The sequence below is a fragment of the Haliotis rufescens genome, unplaced genomic scaffold (assembly GCF_023055435.1).
Source record: "Haliotis rufescens isolate VD_foot unplaced genomic scaffold, xgHalRufe1.0.p SCAF_76, whole genome shotgun sequence".
NCBI lineage: Eukaryota > Metazoa > Mollusca > Gastropoda > Lepetellida > Haliotidae > Haliotis > Haliotis rufescens.
In genome coordinates this window covers 486,363-501,208 of record NW_025964368.1, presented here as the reverse complement: position 1 = coordinate 501,208, position 14,846 = coordinate 486,363, and the positions used below count along the sequence as shown (strand labels likewise).

General features: G+C 39.8%; 1 protein-coding gene across 2 annotated transcripts in view; it reads right to left on the bottom strand.

Moving 5' to 3' along the window:
* Positions 1–978: 978 nt before the first annotated feature.
* Positions 979–14,846, bottom strand: part of LOC124122029 — a 31,184-nt gene continuing 17,316 nt past the window's right edge. For both annotated transcript variants that reach the window (XM_046485188.2, XM_046485187.2), the window contains exons 9-10: positions 8,258–8,347; positions 979–7,271 (exon numbers count right to left, since the gene is read on the bottom strand). In XM_046485188.2, the coding sequence (XP_046341144.2) occupies positions 7,079–7,271; positions 8,258–8,347 (283 nt within the window). In that variant the 3' untranslated portion in view covers positions 979–7,078. The remainder of the gene's footprint in view (positions 7,272–8,257; positions 8,348–14,846) is intronic.

Genomic DNA, 14,846 nt, shown 5'->3' with positions numbered 1-14,846 from the left:
ATGTGTAAAATACTTAAAACTTTGTATCATATCGATACATCAACCTTTGATACAATAATCCATCGAAACTTGATCATGTTGATGCATCCTGATGCATCAACCTATCCGTGAAAGGTCCCACCCCTAATAATACATCATACAACCCCTACTTAAAGCCTTACACAAAAAAGCATTTCTTAAGCATCTAGTGCAATAAATAAAGGCTTACATGAAGCTGCATCCTCAGAGAAATTACACTGTTACCTTTCAACAAAGCTTTAATTACACAGTAACCGATATATATAATCAACAATGGTAGTGGATTGAGTGAGTTGGGTTTAACACGCTTTTAACAGTACAGTAAACTGCGTTTATAATGAACACGCTTATAACAAACTGACCGATATAACAAACTTATGTTTTAGTCCCGTCCATTTACTGTTTGCTAATATGCTTTATACTTAAAACGAACTACGGTTATTACGAACTAAAAATTTGTGGTTCCTTCGAGTTTGTTGTAACCGTTGTTTACTGTATTCCAGTTATAAAAGGCATGTCAGCTTAGTGTAGGAGGAGAATGGGCTTCACTTATTGAGCTTGTGTGGACATTAATCTAATTGTAAACTAGACCTTATTTTCAAAATTGAAATATCGAAGGTTGTATATTAGCAGATTGAAATGCAATCTCTGGTATACCAAAAAAACCAATGATGTTGCATTTTTTTCAGGAAAATATACAGACAAAAACACACAAGGGAACACATTAATACCAATGGTAACTAATGGTCACGACTCTTAAGAATTGTGTAATAATGAAACATTACATAAAAAATTACATTACATTACATTACATTACATGAGTGAGTGAGTTTAACGCTCTTTGAACAGTATTCCAGTTATATCACGGCATGTCAGCTTAATGTGGGAGGAAAGCCCGAAGTGATGCAGGTCTCAGACGTTTACCACTTCGGTGAAACCCACGAGCACGGGTATGGTGCTGACAAACCTAGAAACATAATCGGGGCGAACCGGGATTCGAACCCACAATCATAGGTTTCTGGCATGCCCAGGGGACACAACTCTGCACAGCGAATCGCGGCGCCTTAGACGACTGGGCCACCCGTGCCCCCCAGATGAAAACAGTCCTATTTCAGGGTCTCATAGGGGTGCAGGGTCCCTACATAATCCGATGAGAAGATACGGCACGACATGGCACATAGTATTAATAGGTATGTTTGTGTCTGTATGTAAAATTCACAAAGTTATTAGACATCAACAGTTGTCATAAAAGCATAGAACTGTTGGTAGGCATCGTAATTCTGTTTGAAATTCAAGGCATTTATATGTTAACTTGTTGGTAAGTAAAACATCCTCCCTTATAGTACAACACAGACAGTGCCCATTTAATTATAACTAGTCATGTAACTAGACTTACTAACAACTAAACTCTGAAACATGGAATTACTAACCCCCTGTAGCACCACAGAGTGCCATTCATCACAAATCAAACTAAAATGGTAAATGTTTTAAAGGAAATATCTAACAGAACTTCCCCCATCAATCTAAAGAACCCACTTTTCTTAATTTTAGTGACATTTATCACAGTCTGAATACTCTACACAGCAGAATCATTAGCATAGCAAGAGACAGGGACTCACTGAGAACTTCCTTTGGCAAACAACTGTAACAGCACACAACGGCATTCAACACAAACAGTAACAATCAATATATATATGTGTATATACAAAACAAGGCAGACATGTATACCTAAACCTATGACATGCCACGCATGCCACCAACAATGGCTACATGATTTGGTCAAAAGCTTCTGGTCCTCATCAATAAATAGACCTGAAACTTGATGCACAACCTCACATAATGGTATATCCTTTATTAAAATCATTACACTGGCTTCCAATAAGATCTAGGATTGAATACAAAGTCGTGTGCATTGCATTCCAGTACTACTATAGTACAGCACCTTCCTATCTGAGTGAACTTCTTACCCTACACCAGCCAGCACGAGATCTCAGATCAGCACATAAACTCCAGTTTAGTGTCCCTATGGTCTCACTCAAAGCATTCAGCAACAGAACTTTTGCTCACACTGCATCTGTGCTCTGGAATTCCCTTCCAGTGGAAATTAGGCAATCTCCAACTCTGGACACTTTCAAGACAAAACTAAAGACTTATCTCTTTAGATGTGTCTATGACCCTGTGTGCGGCGCTATGAGCGACTACGTAGACGGAAATGGCGCTGAAGAAATGGACTTTATTATTATTATTATCTATTAGTCCTGTATCGTCACTGTTTCACAGGCTTGTTTACACATGTTTCTCCATCCCCCGTGCATAGGTCTCTGTGGATGTAGCAGCTGTAACCCACAAATCAAGGAACGTCCTGGTTCCAGTGAAATGGAAACCTGCAAGTTCTCAGACAAGTATTTGCACAAGATTGGCTGCCATCAACCCTACACATTGCTTCAATATCAGACAAGGTTGGTACAAGTTTCATGCATGGAGTTAGGCTCCATTTGACATTGGTGAGTATAGTATCACTTTGATAGCTTATCAAAACTAGACACATGTCACTATTACACCACAAAGTGTACATGTGTATTCACAGGTGATGGAAGATATAGTGTAAACAAACCCATGAAGTAATGACTATGTTTGTCATGGCCTACAAGGGTTTAAATTTGCATTGCCTGATGCCCAAATATATTCCCCTTACAAGCGAGTTCATCACTGGTTCTTGCTCAATTATCCAAGTTTCAACTGTGACAACAATGTTGAACATTTTTTATATTAAATGAGTGAGTGAGTGAGTCAGGTTTAGAGCCGATTTAACAGTATTCCAGTTATATCACAGCGTGTCAGTTTAATGTGAGAAAGCCTGAAGTGATGCAGGTCTTAGACGTTTACCACTTTGGTGAAACTCACGAAGAAGGGTATGGTGCTGAGAAACCTAGAAACATCATCTGTGCAAACTGGTATTCTTTACATTACAATAATCCCTCTTAATCTATATTTGGTCTCGTTGTCGGTGAAATACACATCACCTCCACAAAACTATAACATTAGTCATACCTACAATAAATTGAGAAACTATATTTCCAATTTTGGAACTTTTACTGACTTTGGCTTCAGACTTGGGGTCAAATATCGGCCCCTGAGCAGGTCTAGATAAATCCTTGTACCATGCCCAATTCACACATTTCTATCAATCCTTACAGGCATATGTGGAAATCATTCACCCTGTTAACATTTTCACATAACAGCATAATTAACATTACAGTCAAGTCCCGTTAATCTGTCATGGTTGGTTGCATATAATTATGTCGGATTAACGAGTATGTAAACGAAATAAAGTAGTATCAACGTTCGTTAAAAACAAGGTCTGGAATGGAAGTTACAAGTTTGAAACTGGTACCGCAAAGCTTAAGACTCATATCGCATCAAAACACGGGGCTGTGTACTCGCGGGCAGATGACGAACGCTAATCACTGTGTCAGATTAACGAGACTGATTAATGAGTGATTTCATTAATTCGTTGCAAATTAGGTGTGTTGGAGTCGGAGTGGGAGACTGTCGGGTTAAAGGGTCTAAATAACACTGATTTAATTGGTTCCAATCATTAATGTCAGATAAAGCCGATTGTCGGATTAACGAGTGTCGGATCAACGAGACTTGACTGTATTAAACTTTCAAAATATTTCAACCACATATTTAAACGTTTACCTCAAAGATAACAATAAAACATCACAATACCAACATGTTAGCGTGCCCTATTTTTCCTATGCGTATTGCCCTCAATTTCTACCTTTGATGACCTTCCATTGATGATGTCATACAGTACTCTGATGTCAGGCGACGAGGTTACATGGTTTAGATATTCCCCTATGGGTATGAACACTGAAGAAGACATATGGCTATAGTTAGTCATAGTAAAAAATAGGGTGCTCCTTAACATCTTTTGAGTAGTATACTTCAGTAATGGCATTTAATGACACATGCAAACAGAATGTCTAGACAGAACCCAGTCAGGTAATTTGTGTCAGGATAATGGGTAGGCACTTTGGGAATAACAAAAAAATCATGACATTTTGGCAAGAAGGTCAAAATACACTTGCCCTACCTACATTGTTTTTATTAATGGTATATGTTAAGACAAACATACTGTAGTCATAGATGGTGGAACTGTGTCAAAATGTCCATAGATGTGGTCAAAGTGTGCATATCCATTTCAGCCCAACACAAAATATTTATGATTCTCCATCCAAACACATCAACGCTACATAATATTTTTGGATAGCATAAGTTTCAGTTAAAAATGACTGTTTGTGAAACCTAATAATTCTTGGTCTATCATTTGCGACAGTGTAATGTTCTGGTCCCAGCATAACCACGCTGCTTTTCCAGAACGTGATATGTTTTCAATGGTCAGAGAGTTGACAAGATTTCACAACACAGAGCAACACCCTAGGAACCAACTGTTTACACGTATCATCTAATAGCCTATCAAAAATGTACATGCATTAATTTGAGTTGACTACATGTCATTTGACACAAAATGTCACTGCAAGTAACCATGAGTGAGTGAGTGGGGTTTTACGCCGCTTTTAGCAATATTCCAGCAATATCACGGCGGGGGACACCAGAAAAGGGCTTCACACATTGTACCCATGTCGGGAATCGAACCCGGGTCATTGGCGTGACGAGCGAATGCTTTAACCACTAGTTCTACCCGACCGCCCCGTACCCATGAGAGGGGAAACAACCCATAGACTCCACAGGGGTAGATTTAACAACAAATTTGTATGTAGCCAGCAGGGCTTGCTCCTTCTAAAAGTTACTGGCCCTTCTCAAAACTAACTGGCCTAACAAAAGGGTGGAGGCTGCAAAGTGGCTGAACCTGAGGTCACATAGCAACCTAGCGGGGCCTGAAATTCTTTTAGAACTTTTTACCCCTGAAACGCCTTTTCCTGCACTCTGAGATCAAACCTTGGCTTCCATTTGCCTCATTTGTGGTGATTTATAAGCAAATAAAAATGTTGTACCGAGATGATCAACATATATCATTCTTTGAGTTAACCATTTACAAGACCTCATCCCCCCTAAATTGTTTCTCATCAAAATTGCATGATCACGAGTAGTATCAATTCGAAAATATTATACCGTATTTTCTTGAGTATAGTGCACACTTTTTTTCCAAAAAACACAGCTGTGTAGAAGGGGGTGCACATTATACACGAAATAATGAGTTTTGATGGTACATACATGGTGAAATTTTGACTAGTCAGATGAGCTACTACTCTACGTTTTAGCAAGCCCTGTGTAATTTTAACGAGCCAGCAGTTAAATCGACCCCTGCTCCATGTACTGGTGAGTGAGTGAGTGATTGAGTTTGGTTTAACCCTGCTTTGAACAGTATTTCACTTATATGGTTATATAGTTTGATACAGGAGAACAGCCCCAAGTGATGCAGATCCTTAACATAGTCACCTTGGTGAATCCCACAGGCACTGCATGGTGCGGACAAACCTAGAAACAATCAGGGCGAATCTGGGTTTCAATCCCACGATCATAGGATTCTGATATGTCTAAGGGACACAACCCTGCACAGCGAATTGCTGCGCTTTGACAACTGGACATCCCATGCCTCCCCTACTATAATTATTACACATGTGGCAAAATACAACAAGCAAGTACAAGCTTCAAACCCAATAACCACTTGGCTCCCTCCATCACTTGGTAATTGCCTAAATAGCAGGTGCCGGAGTTGTCTCCCCTTGCATATACTGAACATAAAAGATGACTTGATACTAAATATTGACTTCCATGTAGTACAATCAAAAACTAAATACACAAAGAACATTGTTTGGAGTAGCGAGAGAATGTTTTATGCAGCAGCAATATTCCAGGTATATCAGAACACCCTGTAAATAATTTGGACCAGGCACCCAGTGACTGAAAGCGTAAGCAATAATCTATGCCACAGAATAGATGCAGTGCGCCACACAACCTCATCACCTAATCCATCTTGGCAAGATTAGGAAAACTAAAATTAGTTGTAAATATCAACAATAACAACCCTTCAGTACAAAACGATCTTAGAGCAATGATGGATGTATGTCAATGTTAAAGTATGGAATTTAAGATTCTCTTGGGGTAAGCTCTTGTTTTGCAAGTGGGCCCAGGAAACCAAGCATAAAGGCTGTATGGACACTATAGGCATTGAAGTGGCAGGTTGGGAACTGGTCCCAGTCCATCACTGACCATCACAGACCACCATTGACCATCACTGACCATCACAGACCCAGGACTGGCATGATACAAACTCTAATGTGACTTCTGACTGTGACTTCCGACTGTGGCTTCAGTCTGTGACTTCTGACTGTGACTTCCGACTGTGACTTCTGACTGTGACTTCAGTCTGTGACTTCTGCCTGTGACTTCCGACTGTGGCTTCAGTCTGTGACTTCTGCCTGTGGCTGACCTTCTTAGTTTGATTTGCAGCAATAACCCTGTTCCTGTGTTTGCCCTGAATATCTTCTTTGTACAAAACATATCACACTTTGGTCACATCATTAACAGCCATGCTGCATAATAAATCGTGTTTGTTACATTAACATATTCATGCTTGCATAGAAACCCTGCTGGTCTGGACCTTGTTAATCCAGGAACCACCCTTCCAGATGGTATCTGGTAGAAACAGCTACACACAAACACGGAACATCCATACCTAAGATTCCTCCATCCAGAGTTTGCTAATCCAGACAATATCCCAGGGAAGTGTACCATCAGATTCAGTTGGCTCAAACGACTCTGAACAGCATTTCAGTTACATGTGTCACTGAAGAACCGAACTGATGTCTTCGTCTTCATAGATGCTTACTTCTTTGGTGGAACCTGTGAGAACAGGGATGGTTGACAAACCAAGGATGATAAAGGAATCTTGGATTCAAACTCACAATCACTGGATTCTGACACACCTAAGCGGCACAACTCTTCATAGCAACTAGACTTCCAATATCCAGATAAACAGGGTTTCGCTGTTCACAATGTAGTTTGTCCTTGAGGTACATCTAATGACAAATCATGGAATCCCCATCATGTCCAGCAGCGTGTTGATCTTGGTGTTGAGCCAGTTGGTCTGCTTCTTGCGTAGCCCATGAATCCAGTCAGCAGGCAGGTGGGAGTAGCCCAGCCTCGCCCCCAACACCGCCCCCGCCACGCACGTGTTGCTGTTGCTGTCACCGGCCTCGTGAATCAGCTTCATCACAAACTCCCTAAATAGAAAAGTTCAATATATTATAGCTATGTTTAGGACTTATGCATTAACCTTATTGAATGTGAATCATGATGTGTTAAATCCTGATTAATCATTAAGAAATATACATGAAAATTGCAAAAATAAGGAAGGGTTTTCACATGAATTTGCTGGTATGACACAATGACCAGCATATAAATAGATATTCAATTCTGGAACTTGAGATGTCAAAGCAAAAAGGGTAATTTCGGAATGGTGTTTGGTTGTGAAAATGTTAAAAAATGCCACAAATACAACTACAATATAAATACCAAAAGGAGGACACATCATTTGGAATATTACTTAAGATGGGAGAGTTTACATTTGCTGGGATACCATACACAAAGATATTCAGCTTCCGAAACCCAACAAGAGATGTCCAGAATGAATAAACACTACATAAACAGGGCATGAGGCCACATTTAAAATTAAAATAATAAAAGAAGCTTTTTAAAGAGACAGCTGAGCAAATGTCATAAAAATAAATTTTCAACACAATGTCTAACAGAATCCTTGGTACATCCTTTAGACACACAGATGGGATCAGCCAAGTAAAGTTCCAGATTCTCTAGCTTGTTTAACAGGTAATGTAAAAAATGAAAGAGTTTATGACGGATGGAGAAACCGAGAGCCCATTTGAATTTTCAGTCCATCTAACAGGTGGCATAAAATTGAATATTCTTTATAGTGGACACTAGCTTTCCTATACAGTGGGTGGGTGGCTTTGGAAGGGCAAGCGAGTGAACAGTGCACGAAATATCTTGAAATAGACTTTCAATGACTGTCTTGGTGTAAATCCAGATACCGTATTCCACATAATAATCGCCCAGGGCGCTCTTAAAATTAGAAATAGGGGGCTCTTATAAGAATATTTTTTTTGTGAAAAAAAAACAGTTGAAAGATTGTTAATTTCATGGGATAGCTCAAATATTGATCATAAAACAACATTCTCTCACACTCAATTACCTGTAACTGTCTTGTGTTTGGAGAGCTAGAACAGCTGCTGCTAGAGGCTTGTAGGTGTGGCTCATTCTGTTCGTCTCATTTGTCTTCAGGCTGCAAGAGGTCACAGAGAGATATTAACCCATAACTACAAAATTCTACTGTCCCTGAGAATACTTCCATCATTAAATTTGAGCATGCTTGCTGAAACTGAAACTGAATTAGGAATATTCCAGAAATATTAGGACCAGGGACACCATAAATGGGTTTTACATAATGTAGCCATGTGGGGAGCCACACCCGGGACATCAGTGGCTGTTTTAATGAGTTGGCTGCTCTAACAATAAGTCGTGAGTGAGTGAATGAGTTGGGTTTAACGCCGCTTTTAACAGTATTCCAGTCATATCACGGCGTGTCAGCTTAATGTGGGAGGAAAACCCAAAGTGATGCAGGTCTCAGAGGTTTACCACTTCGGTGAAACCCACGGGTATGGTGATGACAAACCTAGAAACTTAATCGGGGCGAACCGGGATTCGAACCCACAGTCATAGGTTTCTGGTGTGCCCAAGGGACGGAACTCTGCACAGCTTATAGCGGCGCCTTAGACGACTGGGCCACCCGTGCCCCCAGTAATATGTAGTTATTATACTATACATTTATATACCACAGGTATCCAGGTCCTAGTATCTGCTCAAATGTGGTTTTATTTGACCAGTGGATCCGTTTGCATTCCAGTTATCATTCTTAACTCCCTGGGGAGTATACAACCCAAGCTGTCTACGGGTGCAAGAGGGTTTTTACATGTACCGCACATATCGGGTCCCACAGCGGTAGAAACTAACAGTTTCAGTCCACTAGTCCTAATAATGATAACACACAGCAAAACCTTTAAAAATGGCAAATTTCTACTAGTCCTTAGGATACCTTTACTATTGGGCAGTTTGGCAAGGACTGTAGGACTAGTGCCAATTTCTGTCCCATTCCCTGCTGGGTGAGCAGAGGCACATTTGAACTAAGTCACTTGCCCAGGTTGACATCACATGTTTTGACACTTGAGTTTCAGGTGTATGCACGTATTGGGGTTTCCACCATCTGGTCATCTACCATCGGACGAGTGGGTTCTTTTGAGTGTACAGGGTGTATGTACTGTACACTAGGGGTAGTGACAACACTGTAAAGACCTGTAAACATGGTTGTCCCAAGGCTGAATAACAACCTGGTCACTAGCGGGATACGATCTCAGCACCTGGCACTTGCTATCCTGCCGCCTTGACCGCTTGCCCACTCCGCCCCTAAATGACCTTAATCCCAGTTGGCAGACAGTTCAAATGAAAATGATCACAGTTGCAAAAGTGTGACTGTTAGTAGAATGGCATCTTAATCAGTCATGCATCATCGCCGCATTTAACAGTATTCCAGTTATATCACGGCGTGACAGCTTAATGTCGGAGGAAAGCCCGAATTGATGCAGGTCTCAGACGTTTACCACTTCGGTGAAACCCACGAGCACAAGTATGGTGCTGACAAACCTAGAAACATAATCAGGGCGAACCGGGATTCGAACCCACAATCATAGGTTTCTGGCGTGCCCAAAGGACGCAACTCTGCACAGCGAATCGCGGCGCCTTAGACGACTGGTCCACCCGTGCCCCCTTATAGCCTTAAGAAATACATGTACACATCTTTAAAAAAAAATAACCCATAAATCTACCGCCCTGATTTCATTACAACTTGTTAATAAAACATGATTTATAAAAAACGTTTTAAGTTTTAAGTTTCTTAACATAATACTCATTAATGCCATTCAGTCAATATATATGTCATAAGTGGTTGCCCTGTATTCCATTTAGCTAAATACTATATCAGATCCTTGGCACCCTACAAAATAATACTGTCCAAATAACACTGTGCTTGTGTACACTATAACCAAGTCATATCAATTGATAACGGGTAAGCTGCTTACTGCTATGAATTATTCACTATGCACCTTAACTTAATTGTGTTTCTATGTATGTGAGAAATCAGTGTAGAGTTTCCCGGCTGCAGGGACGAAGACTAACACAGTAACAGAGCTAATCCTCCTTCTGTCACAGGCCATCAGGAATTGGACACTTCCTGCAGCATAGGCCTCTACCCTTGAGTGAAAAGTAAACAATACTCCAAATATATGGACGGACAAAAATGCATGCAAACATGAAGTCACTGGATCAAAGAAACATTAAAATACCAGGGACTGTTTACTGTAGGATATGAATAATGTTAGATGTAAAAACAGACCATGGTTCTCCTACAACAAATAAATCATGAAAACAATGCAAATAGTACTTAGTACATTCACATTTTTTTTCATCATTATAAAACAAACATAGGCTTTACCTATTTCTCAGCTGGATAAATACAGGACATTTCAGACATATTTCTTCTCCATTTCTTCAACATTGTCTAAATACCTGAGTGAGTGAGTGAGTGAGTGAGTGAGTGAGTGAGTGAGTGAGTGAGTGAGTGAGTGAGTGAGTGAGTGAGTGAGTGAGTGAGTGAGTGAGTGAGTGAGTGAGTGAGTGAGTGAGTGAGTGAGTGAGTGAGTGAGTGAGTGAGTGAGTGAGTGAGTGAGTGAGTGAGTGAGTGAGTGAGTGAGTGAGTGAGTGAGTGAGTGAGTGAGTGAGTGAGTGAGTGAGTGAGTGAGTGAGTGAGTGAGTGAGTGAGTGAGTGAGTGAGTGAGTGAGTGAGTGAGTGAGTGAGTGAGTGAGTGAGTGAGTGAGTGAGTGAGTGAGTGAGTGAGTGAGTGAGTGAGTGAGTGAGTGAGTGAGTGAGTGAGTGAGTGAGTGAGTGAGTGAGTGAGTGAGTGAGTGAGTGAGTGAGTGAGTGAGTGAGTGAGTGAGTGAGTGAGTGAGTGAGTGAGTGAGTGAGTGAGTGAGTGAGTGAGTGAGTGAGTGTGGTTTTATACCGCTTTTAGCAATATTCCTGCAATATCATGGCAGGGGACACCAGCTTTTAACTTGTAGTTCAACTCCAAGCATGGCTGTGGCCACCTAGCACAGTGGATAACCGTGAAACAGTGCCACAGACATAATGATAGAGACATTAAAACCAATGAACGATGTCTGAATGATGTCACTGATTTCATGTTGTTGTCCACAGTTATCTTTGGGTTAATCACTAACTAAGTAATCTGTGATGTTAATTTGTTGAGTGATTGAGTATGGTTTTATGCCACTTTTAGCAATATTCCAGCAATACATGGGGACATCAGAAATGGGCTTCACCCATTGTACCCATGTGGGGAATCGAACCCCGGTCTTGGGCGTGACGAGCAGGCGCTTCAACCACTAGGCTACCCGACCGCCCCTAAAAAAACCAACTGAATGTGGTGGTGACTATTAGGGCTAGTTGTCACTATCATAGGACAAGTAGAAATTTGCCCTCATTTATGGTTTAGGTACATGTTATCATAATAACTAGTGGATTAAAACTGTTAGTTTCTAGTGCTGCAATAGTATTCAACAATGTTCCAGTATTATTGCAATAGTAGTCAACTGTTGCAATAATATTTCAATAGCAGGAAACCAATAAATTTAAGGCTTGATGTTTCTATTAATCAGTGTATCGAAATGAATAAAGTATTGCTGACAGTGTCAAAGTCTGGACTTTTCCTCTCTGTCGCTACTCAAATCAAAGCTAAATAATCTGAAGTTGTCGTAATAACTGCTGATCAACACACAGCAGGTTTGAAATTATATAAAACTACCGATGCATTGCAGTTGTTTGACTTATGATTACCGTATTCAACGTAATATGCGCCCAGCTCTAATAAGCGCCCACAGTGATATTTGCTAATATATTGGCTGGTGAACAATCCCAATTTGCACCCCTTCCGATTGATCAATGTGCACAAGACTTATTTATTTGTGTATAATATACACTCGTGTGTTATATGCACTCTTAATTACGGGCAATTAAATTCTATAAATATATGTTTGTCGTGTATAAAACGCATAGACTTTTCTTTTATATCATTCAGACTGTCAGCATAAACAAGGATATTTACGATCTTTCAACTCTGTTTTTTTTCACCAAAATTATATTCTAATAAGAGCCCCCTATTCCTAATTTTAAAAGCGCCCTGGGTGCTTATTACGTCGAATACGGTATACTACATCAATAGGAATTTAAAAATGCTTTTAACTTGTAGTTCAACTCCAAGCATGGCTGTGGCCACCTAGCACAGTGGATAACCGTGAAACAGTGCCACAGACATAATGATAGAGACATTAAAACCAATGAACGATGTCTGAATGATGTCACTGATTTCATGTTGTTGTCCACAGTTATCTTTGGGTTAATCACTAACTAAGTAATCTGTGATGTTAATTTGTTGAGTGATTGAGTATGGTTTTATGCCACTTTTAGCAATATTCCAGCAATACATGGGGACATCAGAAATGGGCTTCACCCATTGTACCCATGTGGGGAATCGAACCCCGGTCTTGGGCGTGACGAGCAGGCGCTTCAACCACTAGGCTACCCGACCGCCCCTAAAAAAACCAACTGAATGTGGTGGTGACTATTAGGGCTAGTTGTCACTATCATAGGACAAGTAGAAATTTGCCCTCATTTATGGTTTAGGTACATGTTATCATAATAACTAGTGGATTAAAACTGTTAGTTTCTAGTGCTGCAATAGTATTCAACAATGTTCCAGTATTATTGCAATAGTAGTCAACTGTTGCAATAATATTTCAATAGCAGGAAACCAATAAATTTAAGGCTTGATGTTTCTATTAATCAGTGTATCGAAATGAATAAAGTATTGCTGACAGTGTCAAAGTCTGGACTTTTCCTCTCTGTCGCTACTCAAATCAAAGCTAAATAATCTGAAGTTGTCGTAATAACTGCTGATCAACACACAGCAGGTTTGAAATTATATAAAACTACCGATGCATTGCAGTTGTTTGACTTATGATTACCGTATTCAACGTAATATGCGCCCGGCTCTAATAAGCGCCCACAGTGATATTTGCTAATATATTGGCTGGTGAACAATCCCAATTTGCACCCCTTCCGATTGATCAATGTGCACAAGACTTATTTATTTGTGTATAATATACACTCGTGTGTTATATGCACTCTTAATTACGGGCAATTAAATTCTATAAATATATGTTTGTCGTGTATAAAACGCATAGACTTTTCTTTTATATCATTCAGACTGTCAGCATAAACAAGGATATTTACGATCTTTCAACTCTGTTTTTTTTCACCAAAATTATATTCTAATAAGAGCCCCCTATTCCTAATTTTAAAAGCGCCCTGGGTGCTTATTACGTCGAATACGGTATACTACATCAATAGGAATTTAAAAATGCTTTTAACTTGTAGTTCAACTCCAAGCATGGCTGTGGCCACCTAGCACAGTGGATAACCGTGAAACAGTGCCACAGACATAATGATAGAGACATTAAAACCAATGAACGATGTCTGAATGATGTCACTGATTTCATGTTGTTGTCCACAGTTATCTTTGGGTTAATCACTAACTAAGTAATCTGTGATGTTAATTTGTTGAGTGATTGAGTATGGTTTTATGCCACTTTTAGCAATATTCCAGCAATACATGGGGACATCAGAAATGGGCTTCACCCATTGTACCCATGTGGGGAATCGAACCCCGGTCTTGGGCGTGACGAGCAGGCGCTTCAACCACTAGGCTACCCGACCGCCCCTAAAAAAACCAACTGAATGTGGTGGTGACTATTAGGGCTAGTTGTCACTATCATAGGACAAGTAGAAATTTGCCCTCATTTATGGTTTAGGTACATGTTATCATAATAACTAGTGGATTAAAACTGTTAGTTTCTAGTGCTGCAATAGTATTCAACAATGTTCCAGTATTATTGCAATAGTAGTCAACTGTTGCAATAATATTTCAATAGCAGGAAACCAATAAATTTAAGGCTTGATGTTTCTATTAATCAGTGTATCGAAATGAATAAAGTATTGCTGACAGTGTCAAAGTCTGGACTTTTCCTCTCTGTCGCTACTCAAATCAAAGCTAAATAATCTGAAGTTGTCGTAATAACTGCTGATCAACACACAGCAGGTTTGAAATTATATAAAACTACCGATGCATTGCAGTTGTTTGACTTATGATTACCGTATTCAACGTAATATGCGCCCAGCTCTAATAAGCGCCCACAGTGATATTTGCTAATATATTGGCTGGTGAACAATCCCAATTTGCACCCCTTCCGATTGATCAATGTGCACAAGACTTATTTATTTGTGTATAATATACACTCGTGTGTTATATGCACTCTTAATTACGGGCAATTAAATTCTATAAATATATGTTTGTCGTGTATAAAACGCATAGACTTTTCTTTTATATCATTCAGACTGTCAGCATAAACAAGGATATTTACGATCTTTCAACTCTGTTTTTTTTCACCAAAATTATATTCTAATAAGAGCCCCCTATTCCTAATTTTAAAAGCGCCCTGGGTGCTTATTACGTCGAATACGGTATACTACATCAATAGGAATTTAAAAATGCTTTTAACTTGTAGTTCAACTCCAAGCATGGCTGTGGCCACCTAGCACAGTGGATAACCGTGAA